The following is a 20,530-nucleotide window of genomic DNA, read 5'->3' as shown; positions in this document are numbered from 1 at the left end:
ATGTTTGTCATATGAACTGTGGACATTTTTCCCTTTTTGAAGCAATTTGCAACGCTCGGTGGAAGCTTTTCAGCAAGGCCTGAGTGTCTTTGTATGAAATGTATCTTTTCTAATTCTCCTTTTCTCAAAATGCTGTTGATCATAGGTGGCCACAGTGTCAGAAAAGTCCCGGATCATGGAGCTGGAGAGGGACCTGGCACTGAGGGTGAAGGAGGTGGCTGAGCTCCGAGGGAGGTTGGACTCCAGCAAACACATCGATGACGTGGACACTTCTCTCTCCTTGCTACAAGAAATCAGTTCTCTGCAAGAAAAAATGGCAGCAGCTGGCAAAGAACATCAGAACGAGGTGAACTCGCTGAAAGAGAAGTTTGGCCTTAGTGAGGAAGCCTTGCAGAAAGAGATCAAGGCCCTTTCAGCTTCAAATGAGAGAATAGCAAAAGAAAATGAATCCTTGAAAAGCAAGCTTGACCACGCCAACAAGGAGAATTCCGACGTGATAGAGCTGTGGAAGTCCAAGCTGGAATCTGCAATTGCCTCCCATCAGCAAGCAATGGAAGAGCTGAAAGTTTCTTTCAGCAAAGGTGTTGGGGCTCAGACAGCAGAATTTGCAGAGTTAAAGACTCAGATTGAGAAGATGAAGTTAGACTATGAGAATGAAATGGCAAATTTAAAACTGAAGCAGGAAAATGAGAGATCTCATCACTTGAAAGAGATCGAGTCGCTGAAAGCAAAACTGGTGGCAGTCACGGAGGAGAAAGAGCAAAACCTGGAAAGCCTGAAGACCAAACTGGAAAGTGTGGAAGATCAGCATCTAGTAGAAATGGAAGACACTTTAAACAAATTGCAGGAAGCTGAGATAAAGGTAAAGGAGCTAGAGGTACTGCAAGCCAAGTACAATGAACAAACCAAAGTTATTGATAGTCTTACACCACAGATCAAAGCTGCTGAAGAAAAGCTTTTGGACCTTGCTGCACTTGAGAAAGCCAATTCTGAAGGTAAATTGGAAATCGAGAAACTTAGCAAGCAGCTTGAGGCAGCTGAGAAACAAATTCAGACTTTAGAGACTGAAAAGGGTGATGGAATTAGCCAGGTTTGTATCAACATCCATCCTTTTAGTTTTCTTTTGCTTTTATTTTGCATTTGTACTGTTTTAATTTGCTATAGGAAATACATCACAGAAAAAAAACAAGTTTTACTGAATGTGTATCTTGGGACCTTCTGAGGAGGTTTAGAGGAGCTGACTCGTGTCTCAGCAGGTTTCTGCTGCTCCACCTGCACCAATAAGCAAAAGGAAAAAATTCTTTCTGCACTTCCTTGCTGCAGATTTGGGCATGTCTGTGCTGAAATCTGTTATGGAAAAGTTACTTTGTTGGCTTGTCTGGGAGAAGGATCCACACATCCAAAGGCTTTAACCTTTGGGGATAGACAAGGGGACTTGGGACTCAGTGGGGAAATATTTCCTTCATTACCTTTCCCCTCCTCTGACAAGGTGATGGAAGAGGCTTTTAAAACAAAAGAAAGCACAAAAAATCCTGGTGGAACTTTTCTTTAAGCCCAGGTTCTGCAGGGATGTTTTTGGCACTGTTTCACAGCCCTTGATACAGGATTTTCCTCAGGTTTGGATGAAACACCTCTGATGGTTGTAAAGCTGGTGGTAGTGAAGAATAGTGGGAAAATAAGAGGAAAAAACTTTCCTAAACTCTTCACAGGTGGTTCCAAGATACCAGGGTTTTATCTTTGACTCTTTTTGAGGCCACACTGGGTTTCTGCACTGCCCCTGGGTGTGGTAGAGCCCTTCCCTCCCCGTGTGTGTGGATTGATCTGATCAGCCAATTGAAGCACAAATCAATCAGTTCAAAAAATGAAAACCATAAAGAACCAAAACTACTGATTGAACTAATGCTGGAACTTGGAAATTGTGAGTGTATTCAAAAATGTCTGCCATAAAATAATGTATTCACAATTAATACCAGAAGAACTAAGTTTTAATGATTTCAAATCTGTTCCAAGATGCAATTAGTGCTGTGATGTATGTAATCATAGTGGAAATCAGCTTCACTCAGTTAATCCATCATGGTTTTTTCTTCTTTTTTTTTTCAATTTTTCATCTTAGAGTGATTTTAATATTGCAGTTATTTCTTTCAGATTCACCTTTTAATTTTCCTAATTTTTCATTCATGTTTGTCATTTTATTTTACTCCATTTCATCACCTTTGTTAGGCCAGTAATCTGGCCAAAGAACTGCAGGGCAAAGAGCAAAAGCTTCTTGACCTTGAGAAAAACTTGAGTGCAGTAAATCAAGTTAAAGATTCTTTGGAAAAGGAACTTCAAGTTTTGGTGAGTAATACCCAAAAATTTTGACTTTCCTCTTTGGATTTTGGGTTTCATGGTGAGAGTGTAATGGAAATCTGTGGATCAGCTCTGAGCAAAGCCTTCCAAAGGTGTTTTACTCATGGAAAAAATGGGAAGGGTTCATGGCTAAAGGGATCTGTCTTAGAATAAAAAGAGCATTTCAGTCCTGTGTAAATCAGGTGTTTTGTCTAAATAGAACTCATCTATTTATGGATTGCAGATAAAATTAAACCAAATCAAAAGCAGCAGCAGTTTAAATTTAGACTGCTCATTAAGGAACACTTAATGGCCCTTTATTGTAGCTGTTGTACCAATTAATGCTTGCTACACACTTCTTATAAAAGGTTTTAAAAGACATTTCTCATTTAAATAAATTTCTAAATACTATGTTGTTTAGTGGGGTTTCCCTTAGGAGCTACACTGGCATTAGTAACAAAACAATGGCATTTTTGGTCTTTCCATGGCCAATAGTAAATATTCAAACTTGGTGGAAGAGCCTCACTTGCTTTCCTGAAAATCTTCCCTTTTCTTCATGGTGTGGCATTGATTCCTGCTGGTAGAACTGGAGAACACTGGTAGGAGGTGGCTCACAGGGCTGCAGCTGTCCCCTGTGCAGCCTGGGAGCAGCAGGGATAGAAACCCCAAATTCTTCTTTCCTATCCTGGGCTCTGTGGCAGCTGATGCAGGAGTTGCTTTAAAGGTTGAGGGATTTGCAGCCAAAGCAAGGGAAGATCTTAAGCTGTAACTCAAAAAATTGAGATGAGTTTATGATAGGAACAGACTGTTCTACTTGTACATAAAAAATACCAAATACAAATTCAGTGGTTGAACTGTGCTGTTACCACCGAGCCTTACCTTAAGTTTTTATCATTTTTTCAGAAAGAAAAGTTTACTAATGCAGCTGATGAAGCAGAGAATGTTCAACAAGCTATGCAAGGTATGTGCTACTAAAATAAACAGAAAATTAAAAAGCTGCAGAAATTAAATGCCAACAAAATGGATTTTTTAAACACTTTGAAGCTCATAGTTGATGGTACAGCAGTTTCAGTGGCTGTGGAAAGGACAGGATTATTTGTAGCCTCTCTGAAGGGTAACATACCTTGCAAGTCGGTGGAATTGTCTGTGTTTAAGTAGTTACTAACTTTGTTTTCCAAATTTTGCTTGCCTAGAAACGGTGAAAAAGCTGAACCAAAAAGAAGAGCAGTTTGCACTCATGTCTTCAGAACTGGAGCAGCTCAAGTCTAGTTTGACTGGTAAGGAGGGGATGAAATGGAATGTTCTGGAAAGGCAGCAGCTTGGTGCTCTGGCTCCTGTAGGCTGCAGGGGGCTTTGCTGTGCCTTTCTCCTTGTGCATCTCTGTGCAGAGGGAAGCCAGGCAGGACCTGTGCCCTCAGCCAGCCTTGCCTGGCTCTTGGCTCACAGATGTGATCCCAAGGGCTGCCCTTGCCCCTGGCAGTGCCTGCCCTGGCCTGAGGACTTTCTTCACTCTAGCTTGGTGTTGCCTTCCTTGTTGATTTTCTGCTGATGAGTTCTTTCACCTCCAAGTCCTGCAGGTCTCTTCCTCCATTGCTTCCTTCCCCTCTGAGACAGCAGAACTTGTACCAACATCTCGTGGCCTGAAGTGAATCCCTTCTGAAACAAAGGGCTCATGAGCAGCTGCTCCTTGCTGTTCTGAAGAGTCCTTAACCTTTTGCTGCAGTTACCAGTTCAATCAATCATCATTTTTCATTTTAAAGGGGCAATCAGTGAGGTCTGGAGCCATCAGTATTGCTGGTTTTAGTTCTTTACAGTTCTCTAGCTGTTCTTTGCATACCCTTCCTCTGAAATGTACAGCTTAACCTCCTTTGTTTTGCTCAGAGATGGAGAGGAAGCTGAGGGAGAGAGAAGAGAGGGAGCAGCAGCTGATGGAAGCAAAAGCCAAACTTGAAAATGACATTGCAGAGATCATGAAGTCATCAGGAGACAGCTCTGCCCAGCTGACAAGAATGAATGATGAGCTGAGGTTAAAAGAAAGGTATTTCATCACTGTCAGAGCATTGTCACATCAAATCTCCACTCCTACACTCAAAAATTCTCATTTTATTTTTCTGTAAATATCTGAACAAGATGCTCCTGAGTGTCACATTGATATGACAAGTGAGCTTATTCTAGCAAGCTAAATCAATCCAAACAGTCTCCTGGGAGTGATTTGAGGAGCATCCAACACTGATAATTCCAAAATTCTTATATAATGTGCTTCTCATTGCCCAGAGTAAATGACCTCCTGAATAATCCAGACTGTTTTGTGATAGTGCTTCATGATTATTTGATTACCTGAAAAACTGAATTTATTTAGATCTATAAAAGACATGGGTCACATTTTTGTGAGAGAAAATGTGGGGGGTTTTTTTCCAAATACACGTTGTATGTACAATAGTTGTTCCTTACCTTTCAAAACCCTGTACTGGGGGCAAAGTAACTTAGTATTCCCTGTGTATACTGAATTTAGCAGAACACACTCTATCTGTTAAACAATAAAATCTCTTTTTAAATGCTTGGTGAGAATATAGAACTTCAGCATAATCTTGGCTCTTTCATCTCTGTGCTTGTGGTGCTGTCAGCAAAAAGTGATGTTCTTTCATTTGGTCTTTCCAGGCAGTTGGAGCAAATACAACTGGAGCTTACAAAAGCAAATGAAAAGGCTGCTCAGCTTGAGAAAAACGTGGAGCAGACAACACAGAAAGCTGAGCAGAGTCAGCAGGAAACTCTCAAGATTCATCAAGCAGAACTGAAAACTCTGCAGGATCAATTAACAGACATGGTAAGAACGACTTTAAAAGCACTAAAACTCTGCAGAAATACGGTCCCACTGCTGCCTGAACTGTGTTTTGCTGTTTTATCTTCCACCAGAAAAAGCAGATTGAGACCAGCCAACATGAGTACAAAGATCTTCAGGCCAAGCATGAAAAAGAAACTTCTGAGCTGGTGGCTAAACACGATGCAGATATCCAAGGGTTTAAGCAGAACCTGCTGGATGCAGAAGAGGCACTGAAAAGTGCCCAGAGGAAAAACAGTGAGCTGGAGGCACAGGCTGAGGAGCTGCAGAAACAAGCAGAGCAAGCCAGAGTAAGTGGCTTTTGTCACTCTGCAAGTGACTTAAAGTTTAAATTTTCTGTCTCAGTGACTTGTTTTCTCTCTGCTTCAACCTTTCATAGCCAGATTTTTGCAGTGTTCCTGATTTGAACTTTTCCAGGGTATGTGGGTTTGGGTTAGGGAGGAGAAGCCCACAGGACAAACTGGTTATTAGTTCTTTTCTCAGTTACACAAGAGTTGATGAGATACAGCTCTTTGATACCAGTTAACATTTTATGTTCATAGATCTGGCTCAGCACATCCAGTTGGAGCCAGATGTCATTCCCTTTATATATTTGGATTTTAAGATGGGTTGTGAGCTACTTCATTTAGAAGAGCTACACACCTTTTGTTTTGCAGTATGATTTGCAGCATTTCAGTGTGTAGCTTCACTTTAGCAATTTTAATTTTTCCTCCTGTTTATTTGACTTTATTGCTTGCTTTCATCCCTAAGCAATTATTTGCTATAATCTTTGCTGTATGATTTAGCAAATTATTTAGTGTATAAATTGACACACAATATTGACAGCACTGATGTGGTGTTTTGAATTAAAGGGGTCGTGACAACATCTTTTTGAGAGAATCATGAGGGGGTGAAACTGAGAATTGGAAGTCAGTTTCTAATAGAACTCCTTGCATTTTAATTCACTTAAGAGTATCATGAAATCATTCTGTGGCTCTTCTTTTGAATAATTTACAGCCAGTCAATTTATTGACAGTAGTTTTATAAATGAAATGAAATTTTGGATGGAGGAACATTTAAACCATGTTTTTTTATAATAATATTTAGCCACTAAAATCTTCTTGTGGATGATGAGTGTTCTGTAATGTAACAGGGGTGTCTGTCAGCAGTTGAGTTCAAACAGGCACTGTGTGTCAGTGTATACACTTTTAAAATTTAAATTACAATTGCTCTATTTGCCCTTAAAGCACATTTCTCATTCATCTGCTTGACTTGATTTTTGTTTTCCCTTCTCCCCGACTTTATTTCTTTAGTCCTTAAGCTCTGTGTTAGCCTCATCCAGAAAAGAAATCGAACAAATGTCAGACAAGATGAGGGCTTTGATATCAGAAAAAGAGACTCTGGCACAGGAGGGGAATGCTTTAAAATTAGAGAGAGGTCCCTTGTTAACAAAACTTAAAGAATTGGAATCAAAGATTTCGTTAATGCAACAAGACCAAGAAGAACTCAAGGCAGAAAATAAAAGAATCCTAAAGCAGAAGGAAGAGGCTGAGGCCAAAAGCCAGGAGGAGAGCAGAGAAAAGGGAGCCCTGGTTTCTGAGAAAAGCAAATTACTCTCTGAACTGGAGGCAGTGCAGGCAAAGCTGCTGAAGGCAGCTCTGGAAAATGAGGCTCTCCAGTCCTTGGAGTCAACCTTGTTCCAAAAGCTGGAGGAGCTTCAGGCCAGCAGAGATGCCATGGATGTGCAGTATCAGAAACGTGTCAAAGAATGGGAGGAGCTGGAGAATTATCAGAAGACGCTTTTGGAAGAGAAAGATGCCATTCTAAAAGACAAAGATGATGTTATCCAGAAGCTGGGAAGTTCTTGTGAAGCCCTGGCCAAAGACCAAAGGGAGCTCCAGCAAAAAGTGTCAGCTCTGGCTGCAGAGAGAGATTCAGCCCTAGGGGAGCTCTCGGCTCTTCAAGACAGACACGAAGCCCTGGAAAAGGAGCTGGGCAGGGTCTTGCTGGGCCTGCAGGAGGAGAAGGAGATGCTCCTTGAAGGCACAGAAAAGCTGCAAGTGAGTTTAGACAAAGCAGTGAGTGAAAACCAAGCGTTAAAAGCGACAGAAGAGGAGATGCAAACACAGCTCACCAAGGCAAGGAAAGACATGGCAGAGCTGGAGAATTCCCTTAGGAGTCTCACTTGTCACCTGGAGGAAATGAAAGCCTCAAGAGACACACTCAGTGTGGAATGTAATCAGTTACATCAAGAGAAAGAGGCTCTTTCCTCATCGGAACAGAGGCTTTTGGCTGAAAGGGAGCAACTTCTCAATGAAAAGAAGGCAATTGCTGAGAAGCTTGCAAAGACCTCAGCAGATGCTGAGCTTTGTGAGAGAATCTGCACTGAGAAAGTGAACAAACTGACCTTGGAAAAGGAATCTATCCTTCAGAAGTCGTTGCAGTTTGAAAAGCACAATGAAGCTCTTCTCCAAGACAAGAAGGACCTGGAGACAAAATGCTTGGAGCTTCTTGATGAAAACAAGTCTTGTGCAAAGGCAGTTTGTGATCTGAAGAGAGAACGTGAGCTGGACCTCTCATCCAAGAATGCTCTGGCTCAAGAGAATGCCACACTCCAAGATGCCATTGAAACCCTGAAGGGAGAACTCAGTAAGAAGACTGTAGAAAATCAAGAGTTAATGGCCTGTAAATGTGACCTTTCCAATCTTCTGAAGGAGGCCCAGGATGATAAAAGAGCATTAGAAGGTGAGCTGGCTGCTGCATCCTACACCAAGCAGGTCCTGTCGTCTTCCCTGGAGAGCTGCACCTTTGCCAAGGAAATGCTGACCAAGGAGAGGGATGAGCTGCAGGAGGAGTGTCAGAAATTAAACACAGAGGTTGCTCTTATAAAAGAAACCTTAACCTTGGAAAAGGAAGCTCGAAAACGGGACGAGAAATCGTTTCTGTTGGGATGTACAGAACTTCAAAGGAACATCTGCTGCTTAGAGAAGGAGCTAGAAGAGCTGAGAGAGAAAAATAAAGACGTTCTGGCTGAGAAAACATTTTTAATTCAGGAGAAAGAAAAATCTGAAATGAAACTGATGGAAATGATGAAAGAGGAAGAAACTTCCTATGCAGAGAAAGAGCAGCTCACTTCCAGCATGGAGCAACTGAAGGGTGACTTTGCTTCCTTGTCCAGCTCAGTAGCAGAATACCAGGGCCTGCACAGCTCCATCTTCAGGAAGATGGATTTGCTTAAACACGAGATGGAGCTGATGAAAGAGGAGGAGATTGAGTTGTTGCAGGAACTGGAGAGCCTGAGGGATGAGGAAAGTCTGGCCATCAGTAAGGAGGGAGCAGTGAATGAGAAGGGGAAATTCTTCCAGAATTTTTACAGACTGTGTGAGGAGGTTAAACTTCTAGAACAAACTAATAGTGACCTCTCAGGCAAATTGCTGGAGTCTCAGGGCCTAAATCAGATGCTGCAGGAGCAAATGAACAATCTCATTTTGAAACTAAATGAAATTGAGACTCTCCAGACCCAAGCAGTAGTACAGAAACCAGAGGTATTGAAATTCATAGTTAAAAGTCAAGTCTGGGGCTGATTCTACTAATCCTGAGCACTAACCCCTGCAGTCCTCTCTGCACTTCACTGCACTCTCAGCACTTCATAACACACTGCAGTTGTGGGCTCTCTCAGTATGGTATTTGGGGGTTGTTGCAAGTTGCAACTATGAGTCTGAAAGACACCTTTTTTTTTTTAATTTTATTTATTTATTTATTTTTATTTATTTTATTTGTTTAATTACAAAAACCTCTGTTGTTGCTGAATGTTGCAAGAAAACAACATAAACTGTGAATAAAAGGAAGTTGTGTTCCCTGAATCTGGTAGGAGACACTGAGCAGCTTCTTCTGGATTCTGCAGCTTAAAATCAGAAGTAGTAATAGAAAAGGTTTTAAATTGGATCTTTGTGCAATTTTATGTTCAATTACAGCAAACTACAAATCTGAGTTACTCCAAAAAATACAAAAGAATGTGCTGCTCCTGTAAATGGAATTGGATAAAAGCAGTGTGAGAGAAAGGGAAAGACATTGACAATTCTGGTGTTCTTTTTATTCACAGAAGTGTTTTGTATTCACCACCAACAAATTCTTTAAAAAATACTTTGATTTTCAGTTTGTGTGGCTTGAAGCCCAGAAAATCAGATTGAATGCAAATTGGAATCAGGAGATGCTATAGATTACACCTGCTAAGCATTTTGGTATCATTGTGAAGTATTTCCTTTATGAAGCCATAATGAACAGCACCTAAATAATGCAATAATTGGCTTTGTCTCTAATTCCATTATTTTCAATTTTTTTTGTAATTCCATTACAATTTTCTGAAAACATCCCAGGCTGTTGGAAGTGAATATCTATTGAATTGCTACTGCCTAAAGAGGTGAGAGGTCTGAGAGCAATCACAGTGGTGGTAATGAGAAATCCAGGAATCAAAACAGAGGGAATTCCTCAGTGGTGACATGAGCATGGGGTTATGATCTGTTTCTGCATGGAACTGAATCTTCTCTTCAGTTCATTTTATACTTTATGCAGCTCCAAAGTGCAAATCAATTCCCAGTTGAAATCCTTACTTACCTGGGAAGCAGCTGACAAACCATGGAGCTGTGCATAAAGTATTGATCTTTTGCTGTCAGAGTTCCTGTTGGGGATAACTGGGTTTTTTTCCCCACTTCCCTTTATATCCAGGTGGCCAAACTGGCAGAAGATGTTTTCCAGGCAGTGGAGCAGGTGACCAAGGAGAAGGATGCCATTCACAAAGAAAAGATTGAAACTCTGGCCTCTTTGGAGAACTCGAGACAGACAAACCAGAAGCTGCAGAATGAAGTAATCACATTAAATGCTCTTCTGTGAAAAGTTTTGCCTGGTTTGTGAGAGCAGCTGTTGAATTATAGAGAATTGAAATGGGCAGGAGAGGGTTCTGTCATTTTCACTCTGTGAAAAGTTACTGGATGAGTGCAGAGTGATGGAAAATGCACGTGGTTTTATGGTCATGGTTATTTTGGATTTTGCATGTGCTGTCAGTCCAAGGTGCAGCAGTTGCCATTGGGATCTGTGTCACTCTGTGCTGCTCCAGGCCCAGGGAAGGGGAGGGTGCTGTCACAGGATGGCCTCACCCTTGGGTGTTCTGCACTCGCAGAGCACTGGGGGTGAACAGCAGGGCTGCCCTCAGTGCTGGAACGGGGGCGATTTCCAGCACAAGAATTAGAATTGGTGACGTTCATATGGGAGGGGTTCCCTTTCTGGATTAAAAAAAATCCACAGGGTCCTGCAGTGCCACGAGAATGGCTGCAGATTATCTGTTATGTAATAAATACATTGTGAGCTGCATGCAAACAAATCAGCTCCATGAGCTCCTGGTGTTCCGTGGGGAGACACAAGCTCAGGAATTCCATGTCCAACACTTTGTCCCATGCAGTAAGATCTCTGCAAGGAATTCATTTCCTCTGAGTGCAGGCACAGCATTCAGCCCTCCTGACTCTCAGAAAATAAGGTATGGAAAAGCAGAATTTATGAGTTATCTTAGAGGAATAGAGATCAAGGGGACAGCTGGTTTTAGCAGCAAGCTCTGCATTTAACAAGCCCTGGGTGCTGCAGCAGGGAATGCAGGTGAGGTGCTTTGGGCTTTACCTCGGGGTGTTGGCACCACATTCCTGGAACTGCTCTCCAGTGGATTTGGAATCTTTTGTGCTGCTCTGTTCGAATGCAGGAAGTCTCCTAACATTTGTTGTTGGACAAACAAACGAGTGCAGACAGGCTGGGTTAATTGAGGGGCTAAACATGGAAAATGGAAGAGCTCAAGCCCCTGTTTGGCTGAGAGTTGTTTCCTGAGGACTGTGTGGTTTCATTGGTGTAATGAGGGTTTTTTTCCTCTTTAAGTTGGACATGCTTAAGCAAAACAACCTGAAAAATGAAGAGGAACTTAATAAATCAAAAGAGCTTCTAAATCTGGAGAACAAGAAAGTGGAAGAACTTAAAAAAGAATTGTAAGTATTTCAGCGTTAAATCTCTTCATTTTTGTGGGTACGTTTACCTTCAATTTTGTTTTTTAATTGTCTTTCAGCACCTTTCTGCTATCCTGACTTATAAAGCAGATGTTAGGTCAAAATTAAATGTTTGGCACATGCAAAACTTGACATGAGAATGTTGCTACTAATTGCTGAAGGGAATTGAAGCAAATCCTTGGAGCATAGTTTGAAATAATTTGTTTGTTGGAGGGTTCTGTCACCTGAGGGCATGAGATGATATTAAAATCTTTATTAGAAGAGAATTCTGATTTAATTACAAGTACACTTGGAATTTTAAGTGGCTTTGTTCATAGGAATTTGACTCTGCTTTTATTTTTCATTGATGGCTTTATGAAGTTTATTTCTGTGGCCCCATTGTGTATTTATTTCCTAAATGGTGCAAACCAAATCCTACATATGGAATATAAAACTCGAGTTAATTGTTCATTATTTGAGCTGCTTCATTGAAAAACAATTTGACATACTGCAGACTGACTGTGTAACACTGGACACAAATGAACTGAAAGCATTTAATATAAAATAATTTACCCTGTGGAATCTCATTATAGCAAAGCTGCCACAGGGAATAAAAACCCCAGTTATTGGTGCCCTGCAGTGGCTGCACATCCCCAGCTCTCAGAGGTGTCCTGCATTAGATCCTAAACCTGCATTAAATCACAAACCTGCATTAAATCCTAAACCTGCATTAAATCACAAACCTGCATTAAATCACAAACCTGCATTAAATCACAAACCTGCATTAAATCCTAAACCTGCATTAAATCACAAACCTGCATTAAATCACAAACCTGCATTAAATCACAAACCACTTTCCCCCTGTGCTCCAGGGGGAATTTCTTGTCTCACGGAGTGAGAGCTGGAATCTCACTGACAGCTTAAGAGCAGCTTTGACTAATGATGATTATTGTAGTTCCATTTGTCATTTTGTGACAACTCTGAGCCACTGACAGCTCTGAGGTGACACCAGGGCACGGGGGCCACCAGCTCACAGAATGCAGTGTCTGGCTGGCCCAGACCCCTTTGAGCAAGGCAGGATTTCTTTCCAGGAGCAATTCCTGCCTCAGAGCTCGTGGGAAATGCCAGAGTAAATGATGCTGGTTGCTCTAATGCTGCAACACGAGGGGGACTCTGATGTTATGGAAAGGCAGCAGATGCTGGGCTGTCATTTGCCAGGCAGGAATTTTTTATGGGAGATGCTGCCTTGAAAGTCTCCAGACTTTCCAGAACACCACGAGGTGTTCTCAGGACCCTGATCACTCTGAAGGGGTTAATTCTGTTCTTTCTTAGATTGAAAGTGGCCTCTGATCATCAGAGCTGAGACCCTGGGGAAAAAGGGAAGCTTGTCTAGTTTTTAATTGATCTTTGCTAGTTGTTCTGTGTGCTGCCCTGTTTTAATTACAGTAAGAATTAGCTCGGTGACAGGGATTCCTGATGAGCAGGGTGAGGAGAGCAGGGGGAATGTGGTGCCTTTGGAGCAGGGGGATGTGACAGGGACAGGGTGTCCTTTGGACAGGCTGGGCTGAGGGACAGCTGCAGCTCCCCTGGGTGCTCCAGGCCATCCCTTGGGAATTCTTTGATGAGCCCGGGAGCATTTCAGGCACACTGACCCCAGTATTGGGCGTGGGGTTTTTTTAACACCCTAAATAATTTGTGCCTTAATGCCAGAAGAAAGAGGAGGAGGGATTAGTGCTGCAGCTCAGCAAGGAAACAGGGTCAGGAATAGGAGAGTTCCTGCCCAGCAGGAGGGCAGTCACTGTCACAAGTTTGCTCCAGCCCAGGGGGATCAGGGTGGGAATTTGCCAAGTTGAGACCAGGTAGAAGGAATGGTTGAAAAATCAGAGTCCCACGAGATGCTGAACTAAAATCAGAGTTTTGTCTAAATGTGCCCAGTAAGAGACAACAGGTCCTTGTATTTTGAAGTGCTTGAATAAGTTTCTGACTTAAGGGTTCTTCTACTTCCCACAGTTATAAAAGTATTTTTAATATTCCAGTCAGGGTTTAAGTCTGTAGTGTTGGCACACAGGAGTACTGCATCTCCTTTTTTTCAAAACAAAAGAGTAATAAAAATTACTATTCAGTGAAATTAAGGGTATCCTTTGTGCTTTTTGAAAGATGTAAAATCTTAAAAGATTTTCTGTTAGTCACACAAGTTACAGCCAGCATGCAAAATATTTTTCAAAATTGATTGCAAATAAATTTAAGGAAACTACTCATTAGTAGCAACACAGGCTGATGAAAGCTGCAAAGCCTTTTTTTCTTCAGCTTTGGTTTTGTCTCATTTGCAGTTTTGTGTCTATTAAAATAATGGAATAGATGAGGTTTTCCTTCCTGTGATCCTTCACTTTTGGATGTCAGACCTGGTAGGGAGTAGTTAAATAAGTGGAGCTATAAGCTGGGTTTTTTTTCCTCTCGCTTTTTTCCCCCCAAGTTTTCTTTTTTTTTTTTTTTTTTTAATGCTTTTAAGCAATTCATTTTTACCTCTGGCTGCAAAGTTGCCTTCTGTGAGCAGCCCAGGCTGCGAGCATCTCCAGCCCTGCTGGCCCTGGGATCCCGGAGCCCCCGGGGCGCGGCCAGGGCAGGGCTCGGTGCAGCCGCGGGGCTCCGCCCGTCCCCGCGTCCCCGGGATTGTCACCGCTATTCCCGGTCCCTCATCCACGTGACCCTGATGTATTTTTCCAAGCTGTGAAGCCGCCTCTCTTCCCCCGGTTTTCCCTCGCCTCTCCCGTTCCTATGGTAACGATGCTCTCTGTGTGCTCGCAGCGAAGCGCTCAAGCTGGCAGCGGCTCACAAGTCCCAGCAGCTCGAGGCTCTGCAGGAGGAGAACGTGAGACTGGCCGAGGAGCTGGGCAGGAGCAGGGACGAGGTGTCGAGCCAGCACCACAAGGTAGAGCGGCCGCAGAGGGAGGGTGGAGGCTCGGCCGGAGCTCCGGGGCTGCCCCGGGGAGCCCGTGCTGGAAAGGATGAGCCGTGCTGGGAACGTTTGGAAATAAATTTGGAAGCCACCTGCACGGGGAGGTTGGAAGTGCAGGCTGACAGAAGGTTACGTAACCCGGGAAGGATACTTGGGAAGGCTTGGGAATGAGCATAAATTAAACGTGCTTTAGCCAAGTGTATTAACAGAGAGTTGCTATTTCTGTCGGGAGTGATTTTGTTACACAACTGTGGAAATGTCCAGCCGCTATTACTAAGGAAATGTAGCTTTTGAATTCTTATTCCTGCTCTCCCCACTGAAAACAAAGAGCATTTAGGATGTATTTCAGAATACTGTGTAAAACTACTTGGTTGGACTTGTGCTGTGCATGTGTCTGCTCAAACTTCACACTGTGCTGCAGCCAGGCAGTGGTACTGGGGAACAGAACCTCTGCAAGGTATTTTTTTTAATCATTTTTTACTATTATATCTGAACATGTTGTTGGAGTCCTAAAATGGCAAGTTACTCAGCTTGTATCACTGGTACTTGCCAAAAGATAAAATAGATTTACAGCCCCTAATGTGGTGGATTTAGTTCTTGTGGAGCAGTTCCAGTGACAGGCACACTGTGAAGGAATCTTTGAAAGATTTTAACCAAAAGATCCAAAAGCTGGAATGCAGGAGAGCAAGGTTTTTGTCCTGCCTTTCTGAGAGAGCACCTGTGCAGGGAGGGGATTCTGTTCCCCGTGACAGGGCACAGACTCTTCCACCCTGCAACAGGCTTCATATTTTTGAAGCCAAGAGCTGATTTTTCCCCAAATGTTCTGTTTGGAAGTCCTGAGGATGAGTCTCTGCAGCCCTGGCCGGTTTGTAAATCCCTTTAGCTGCTGGCAGGAGTAATGCTCGGGCTCCTTGATCCTCAAGAGCCTTTGGAGGTGACGAGCAGAGTCCCAGACGTGTGGGCTCAGCACTGACTCATTCCCCATCTGAGGAGTGGAGTGGGGAGAGCACATCCCAAACAGCCAGTGGGAGCTGCTCCCCACTCCCACAGCGTTTATTTCAGAGTCCTTAAGGCAACCTGTCATTTTCAGGGAGAGTTGTAACTTCAGAAGGATTTGGCAGCACTGATCCAATCTTTCTGCATTTTGTCACCCAGAAAGGCCCCGAGGGAAGGGACCCCACGCCATGGGCTGGCGCGGTCACTGCTCTGGGTCTGTGGCCTCCCTTGTTTGCAGCTGACCTCGGGAAGGAATCCTGCTGTGTGCATCCTGCTGGCTGTGGATCTGTCAGCACATCCAGCACTGCCAGGACAGGCAGCTGTAGTGTGGGAAGCACAGGGATGAATCCATCACCTCACAAACTGCAATAGTGGCAGCTCGGCTGCACCACAGCCTGTCCTGCCCAGGAGTAGATGGCTCCAAGAGCCAGGATCTGGAGGATCTGCTGGAGCTTGGACACACAGCCTGCTTGCCTTCTTCAGCCCTTTGTGTTCACTGTGAGGAAGATGTGATCTGAGTCCTGGGAATGTGGGAATGCTGCCTGTTGCAGTTCCCAAATGTCTTATTTGGGCTGTGAGATCTGGTGAACAGCTCGGCCTCTCAAAAGCCTGGAAGAGGCCCTTGGTGTCCCAGGTATCCCAAAACCTCCCCTCTCCTGTCACACCATGCTCAGGCACCAGTGGCCACAGGCTTTGGGCTCCCTGGGTTCAGGCTCTCTGTGGGAAACAGGAAAAAATGTCACCACAGAGAATCCTCCAGCAGATTTTGGAGGAGTGTCTGTGGTGGCAGTGAAGGGTTTCCCACAGCAGGATTGCCCAGGAGCTGCACACTGTGCTCCCAAAAGTCTGGGCAGAGAGGAGGAGAGCAGAGCACAGCAGAGCTCAGGCTGCAGAGGGTCTGTGCAGGTACCAGTGAAATGCATCAGGAAGGGGCACACACGGGATTGGGAATTTTGAGCTGTTGCTGTGGTAACCACATAAATTCTAACAAGTGTGTTGTCAATTGGGTTAAAGAATCTGTGGCTGCTTGTGACACACTTTGCAAAATTAATGCCTCCTGTTTCATGAATGATTTATGTGGACGTGTAAAGGTTAAAATGTCTCACGCCAGAGATGCTGAGGGAGCTTTTCTGTATTGATCCGTTAGTAATTAGCTGATTGTAATTAAAGAGTCACATTCAGATAGATACGAGCTCAGAGAACTTTCCTGGCATCAAATTATTTGCTGTGGCATTTTGGGAGCCTCAGACCTGCTCAGGCACTTGAGTTCATTGGACAAGGTGTAGAAATACCCAGCAGCTCAACTGCCCATCTTTTATTAACGGTGTGCAAGGTCTGCTCCGAGGGTGCTGAGTGTGGCTGTAGAGAAATGCCAGTGCTGGCAGAGGACAAGGAATCCAAAAAAACAGCTGGGAAGTGTGGTGGGCAGGAGACGAGGGGATGATTGCCCTCACTCTGGAGATCTGCAGGAGGAGAGGGAACCCAGGTGTCAGAAGGAGAGTCTGGAGAAGCAGCTGAAGCTGCAGCTCCAGGGAGTCACATTTCCCAGACTTGTCACATTTCTCCCTTTCTGTCACCAGTCTGTAGATGTCAGGAGTTCACATAGGCTGCCTCTAGGAAACAAGACACAAACTGGGAATCAGGAGATGCTCTGGTGCTGCTGGTGGAACTGGGTTTGACCTGCAGGATAAACTTGGCCATACCCCCATAAAGCCTTGGCTGCTCTGCTCTCCCACAGTGGTCACTTGCCTTCAGAGACACAGCTTGATTTGCTTTAACAATTATTTATAGGAGTCCCTCTACACCCTTCTAGTACCTATTTTTCACATCAATAAAATTGTCTGATGAAGCCCAGTGAAACAATCCGGGTTAATCCCAAACCTGGAAGGTTTAACAGCACTGCAGCACAGGGAAGGAGAAGGTAACTTGTCAGGAAATGTGGAGGAGATGGCTGCTCTCAGTGAGCTGCTTTTAGCTGAGAGCTGGGGGCTGGCAGACACCCTGCCTGCTCCAGGAAACTTGTTTAACACCTTCTGTGCCAAAGCTCAGGATCTGCAAAGTGCTGAAAGAATTCCCTCTGTCAGGGACAGGAGCTGTTTTCAGGGCTCTGAGGTTGCCATTGTAAATGTGTGTGTTCCTGACCTTGTGGGTGAACCCTGGAAGCTTCTGAAATCCCACTGGAGCCTGTGCTCAGTTCTGGTACAGACAGTTCTCAGAGCAGTAATTGCTGGCTTTGGTCATTGAATAAGAAGGAAGGAGGAGACGGTGAAAAATAATTAATTTGCCTGGAAAATACTTGTTTTCTTAACCTTTTCAGAAGATCAGTTGTCCCATTGTTTCTGTGTTGGGCCTTTACATTTTTGTTTCTTTGCATTTCCTAACCCAGTTTAGACCAATGAACCAACAACAATAATTTCAGTTGAAGGCTTTGCAGGTTTTAAGGCCTAAGAGTGGCCTCACCGAGTTGCAGGTTCAGGATGTGGTAACAAATACCAGACCAACAGCTTTGGGATCAATAATTTATCTGTGAATAACGAGGCAGTGACAAATACAGATCAGTGGTACAATGACAGCAAACCCAGCAGTTCCCCAGTGCGGGGCTAAAAGTAATGGCCAGGCACTCAAAAGGTTCCTGTAGGGTGTGTGGGGTCTGGAAATGTCCTGTAACACAGGTCTGACATCTCTGCTGTGTGCACAGGGCATGGAAATGTTCATAAAGCACCTCCAGGCCCTCCCTAGCTGATGTTTTGGTCACTGAACAGTTTGTGTTTGGGTGCAGGTGCTGTGCCAGGAGAAAATCTGCTGCTTTGAGGATCTGGGGGCTCTGCAGCCTCTCCCACGTTTGTTTTCTGATAATGATGCTCTGATACATTATACTAAGGAAACAATCTGCAGTGTATTAACTGGAGTCTGTCTGTACTTGTGTTTTAGCTGGAAGAGGAGAGATCAGTACTCAATAACCAGTTATTAGAGATGAAAAAGAGGTAAGTTGTTCTGCTGATGTGTGTTTAACCCCACAGTCCTACAGAAATGGAACACAAAGACACTTCTAAGAGCTGTTCTTTTCTGTTGTGTCATGGTTAAAAGTGCTGAGTTGTTGCACTTGTTGGATTAGAGATGGAAGCATCCACGTTTAGGTCCACACCTCCCACGTTGTGGTAATTCTTATTTGCAGTGACCAGTTGAATGTTTGGTTTTAGTCTGCTCTGGAATGTTGGATTGTCCCTCAGTCTGATAAAATGTGTGTGCACAGATCTGACCCGGCGAGCTCTTGAAAAGTAAAGGAAAACAGTGATGCTGAGGAGGGTTATTAGAGGAAAAGGGAAAAGGAAAGAAAAGTTACTGAGCACTTGCTGCTCTCATGGTTTTGGGCTGTTGAGTCCCTTGTGGGTTATTGCAGTTCATTCAGCACTGCTTTTAAATGCCAGATTTGTCCTGGGTGACCGGAGCATCCCTTTGTAAACTGCTGCTCAGGGAAAGGCCCCAAGTCACAAATCTGAGTGTGTGCATGGGAAGCTGATTGGCCCCTGTGCCTTGAGGGAAATGGGGGCTTTCCAAAAGCAGTTACATAAATCCTTAAAGAACAACACAGCTCCCCACGACACCTCAGCTGTTCCAGGAAAAACAAACCAACCCCTGCTAAATTTCCTGGATTTGTAATGCTCACAATAAAGAACAGTGAGTGGCTTTTGGCCGCTCAGTATTGTCACTGTTCCCTTCCTCATTCCCTGACACTCTGTTCTCTGGGAGGGGGTTGTCCTATCTCCTGCTGCTCCAAATGGGGTGTTTGTTTCCCAAGCCAGTGCCCCCCCAGGGAATGTCAGAGTTGGGTCAGCTGAACCTCCAGCTTTACCCATCCTCACCAGTTGCATCACCAGCCTGTTACTGAACATGTTTGAAAATGTGTTTTCAGTAGTGTAACTCCTGAAGTCACTTGAGGAAAGAAAGGAGGGGGTGGGGACCAAGTAATTCAAAACTTTCCAGCAGTTGTGTTTCACAAAAGAACATTTTCAAAGACAAACTCTTTGTAAGTTCTGCAGAGGAAGGTGTGTGGCTCTGATCTTCCTTCTCCTGTTTCACTGTGGGTGAGCTGAAATAATTGAGACAATTATGAAATCAGTGAAGTGAACTTTACCATTGCTTTACCTTCATTTGGTTACACTGAGATTCCCCAGTTTGTGACTGGCTTAATGACATTGCAGAGCAGTGTTGAATAAACTGCAATAGAAGAGGAAAATGAGCAACAGGAACAGAGGAAAATGAGGACTAGGAACAGCCTGGCTGAGGCAAACTGCAGGCACTGGGGCTCAGAACATGTCAATATGTGGCATCAATGCTAATGAAAAAAGTTTGGCTGAATAAAGAGCTAATTAAGTAAAAATAATGAAAAAAGTCTCTAAATTCCCAAATTCCACAGAATTTGGTGATGGGCAGATGATAATTTATTCCTTTTGCATTTAGAATTCGAGCTGCAGAACAAGAGCCATCTTTGGGTTTCAGTTAGGTCAAATCTGTAGTGGTGGTTTTCTCACCTTCCTTCCACCCCCAGGAATTCTCTCTCTCTGTTTTAGCATCCCCTTGTATGAAATAACCCAGCTGGGAGTGCAGGAGTTTGGTGTTGGTGGATCAGGGGGGCTCTGTGTGGCTCAGCTGTTGGGTTCAGTGTGGGTTTCTGTCTGACTGTCTTTGAGCTTCGCTGTTGATGGATACTCATCTCATTCCTCTCTCTTCCCTTTCCTGCCCTTGCTTCCCTTGCTATATCTGTGTGTCTTTAATGGTAAGACTCAAGAAAGTCTATCCACGTTACAATAAATAATTTTTTTTTTTTTTTTTAGTAAAGTTGTTGTACATATTTTGGCTGCCTTTGTCCCTTGGTGTCTTGCTTTTGTTTTGTAAAACACTCAGCTCTATATATATATATATATATAATGAAAAAAAAAAAGTCTATATATTTTTTACCAAAACAAAAAATGCCCTTGGTGCAAATATTGTTCTTCCTTATAGTATTTTGCATTTGTACTCCATGTTTCTAACATGTGGTTCTTGTTATCTTGCATTTTTAAAGCTTACCCAGTAGCACTTTAAGGTATTTGCTTCATTCTTAGAATTTCTTATTTTTGTAGTAAGGGAAGAATCTGGGTGATTTTTTTTCCTGTTAAACCAAAACAAACCCCTTTCTCCCACGGCTTCCACACACTGCTCAGAATATGGTTTAAGCTTCTCAAGAAAGTGAAGTTTTAAAATGACATCGAAGTGAAAAAGTCATTTTTATTGTTTTGATTTCCCCCCTGCTGGTAAGCAGATGTTTGGAACTTGAATTGGCAGGAAAAAAGTTTTAAGTTCACTAAATCAATTTTTTTTTCAAATAAAATAAATAGTTTCCACAAGATTTTCCTTGCAAACTCTCCCAGT

General features: G+C 43.4%; 2 protein-coding genes across 10 annotated transcripts in view; both read left to right on the top strand.

Annotated features, from left to right (window-relative positions):
- LOC106852385 (CAP-Gly domain-containing linker protein 1) overlaps positions 1 to 20,530 on the top strand; it is a 61,067-nt gene that overhangs the window by 35,606 nt on the left and 4,931 nt on the right. For 5 of the 9 annotated variants that reach the window (XM_088175978.1, XM_088175977.1, XM_088175975.1 and 2 more), the window contains 12 exons: positions 146 to 1,090; positions 2,221 to 2,337; positions 3,232 to 3,289; positions 3,522 to 3,605; positions 4,210 to 4,366; positions 4,987 to 5,152; positions 5,242 to 5,457; positions 9,872 to 10,009; positions 11,063 to 11,169; positions 13,972 to 14,095; positions 18,050 to 18,102; positions 20,184 to 20,204. In XM_088175978.1, the coding sequence (XP_088032104.1) occupies positions 146 to 1,090; positions 2,221 to 2,337; positions 3,232 to 3,289; positions 3,522 to 3,605; positions 4,210 to 4,366; positions 4,987 to 5,152; positions 5,242 to 5,457; positions 9,872 to 10,009; positions 11,063 to 11,169; positions 13,972 to 14,095; positions 18,050 to 18,102; positions 20,184 to 20,204 (2,186 nt within the window). Of the gene's footprint in view, positions 1 to 145; positions 1,091 to 2,220; positions 2,338 to 3,231; positions 3,290 to 3,521; positions 3,606 to 4,209; positions 4,367 to 4,986; positions 5,153 to 5,241; positions 5,458 to 9,871; positions 10,010 to 11,062; positions 11,170 to 13,971; positions 14,096 to 18,049; positions 18,103 to 19,900; positions 20,045 to 20,183; positions 20,205 to 20,530 lie in introns of those variants that run through there. The other 4 variants (XM_088175983.1, XM_088175979.1, XM_088175982.1 and 1 more) reach the window with 3 other exon arrangements.
- Positions 6,397 to 8,869, top strand: LOC148221625 (uncharacterized). Its single transcript, XM_088175984.1, has one exon. It carries the CDS (start codon positions 6,505 to 6,507, stop codon positions 8,728 to 8,730), a length of 2,226 nt encoding a protein of 741 aa, XP_088032110.1. The 5' UTR covers positions 6,397 to 6,504; the 3' UTR covers positions 8,731 to 8,869.

The sequence above is a fragment of the Sturnus vulgaris genome, chromosome 19 (assembly GCF_052056855.1).
Source record: "Sturnus vulgaris isolate bStuVul1 chromosome 19, bStuVul1.hap1, whole genome shotgun sequence".
Classification (NCBI taxonomy): Eukaryota; Metazoa; Chordata; class Aves; order Passeriformes; family Sturnidae; genus Sturnus; species Sturnus vulgaris.
Note: the sequence above shows the minus strand (reverse complement) of the source record. Positions and strands in the feature narration are given on the sequence as shown.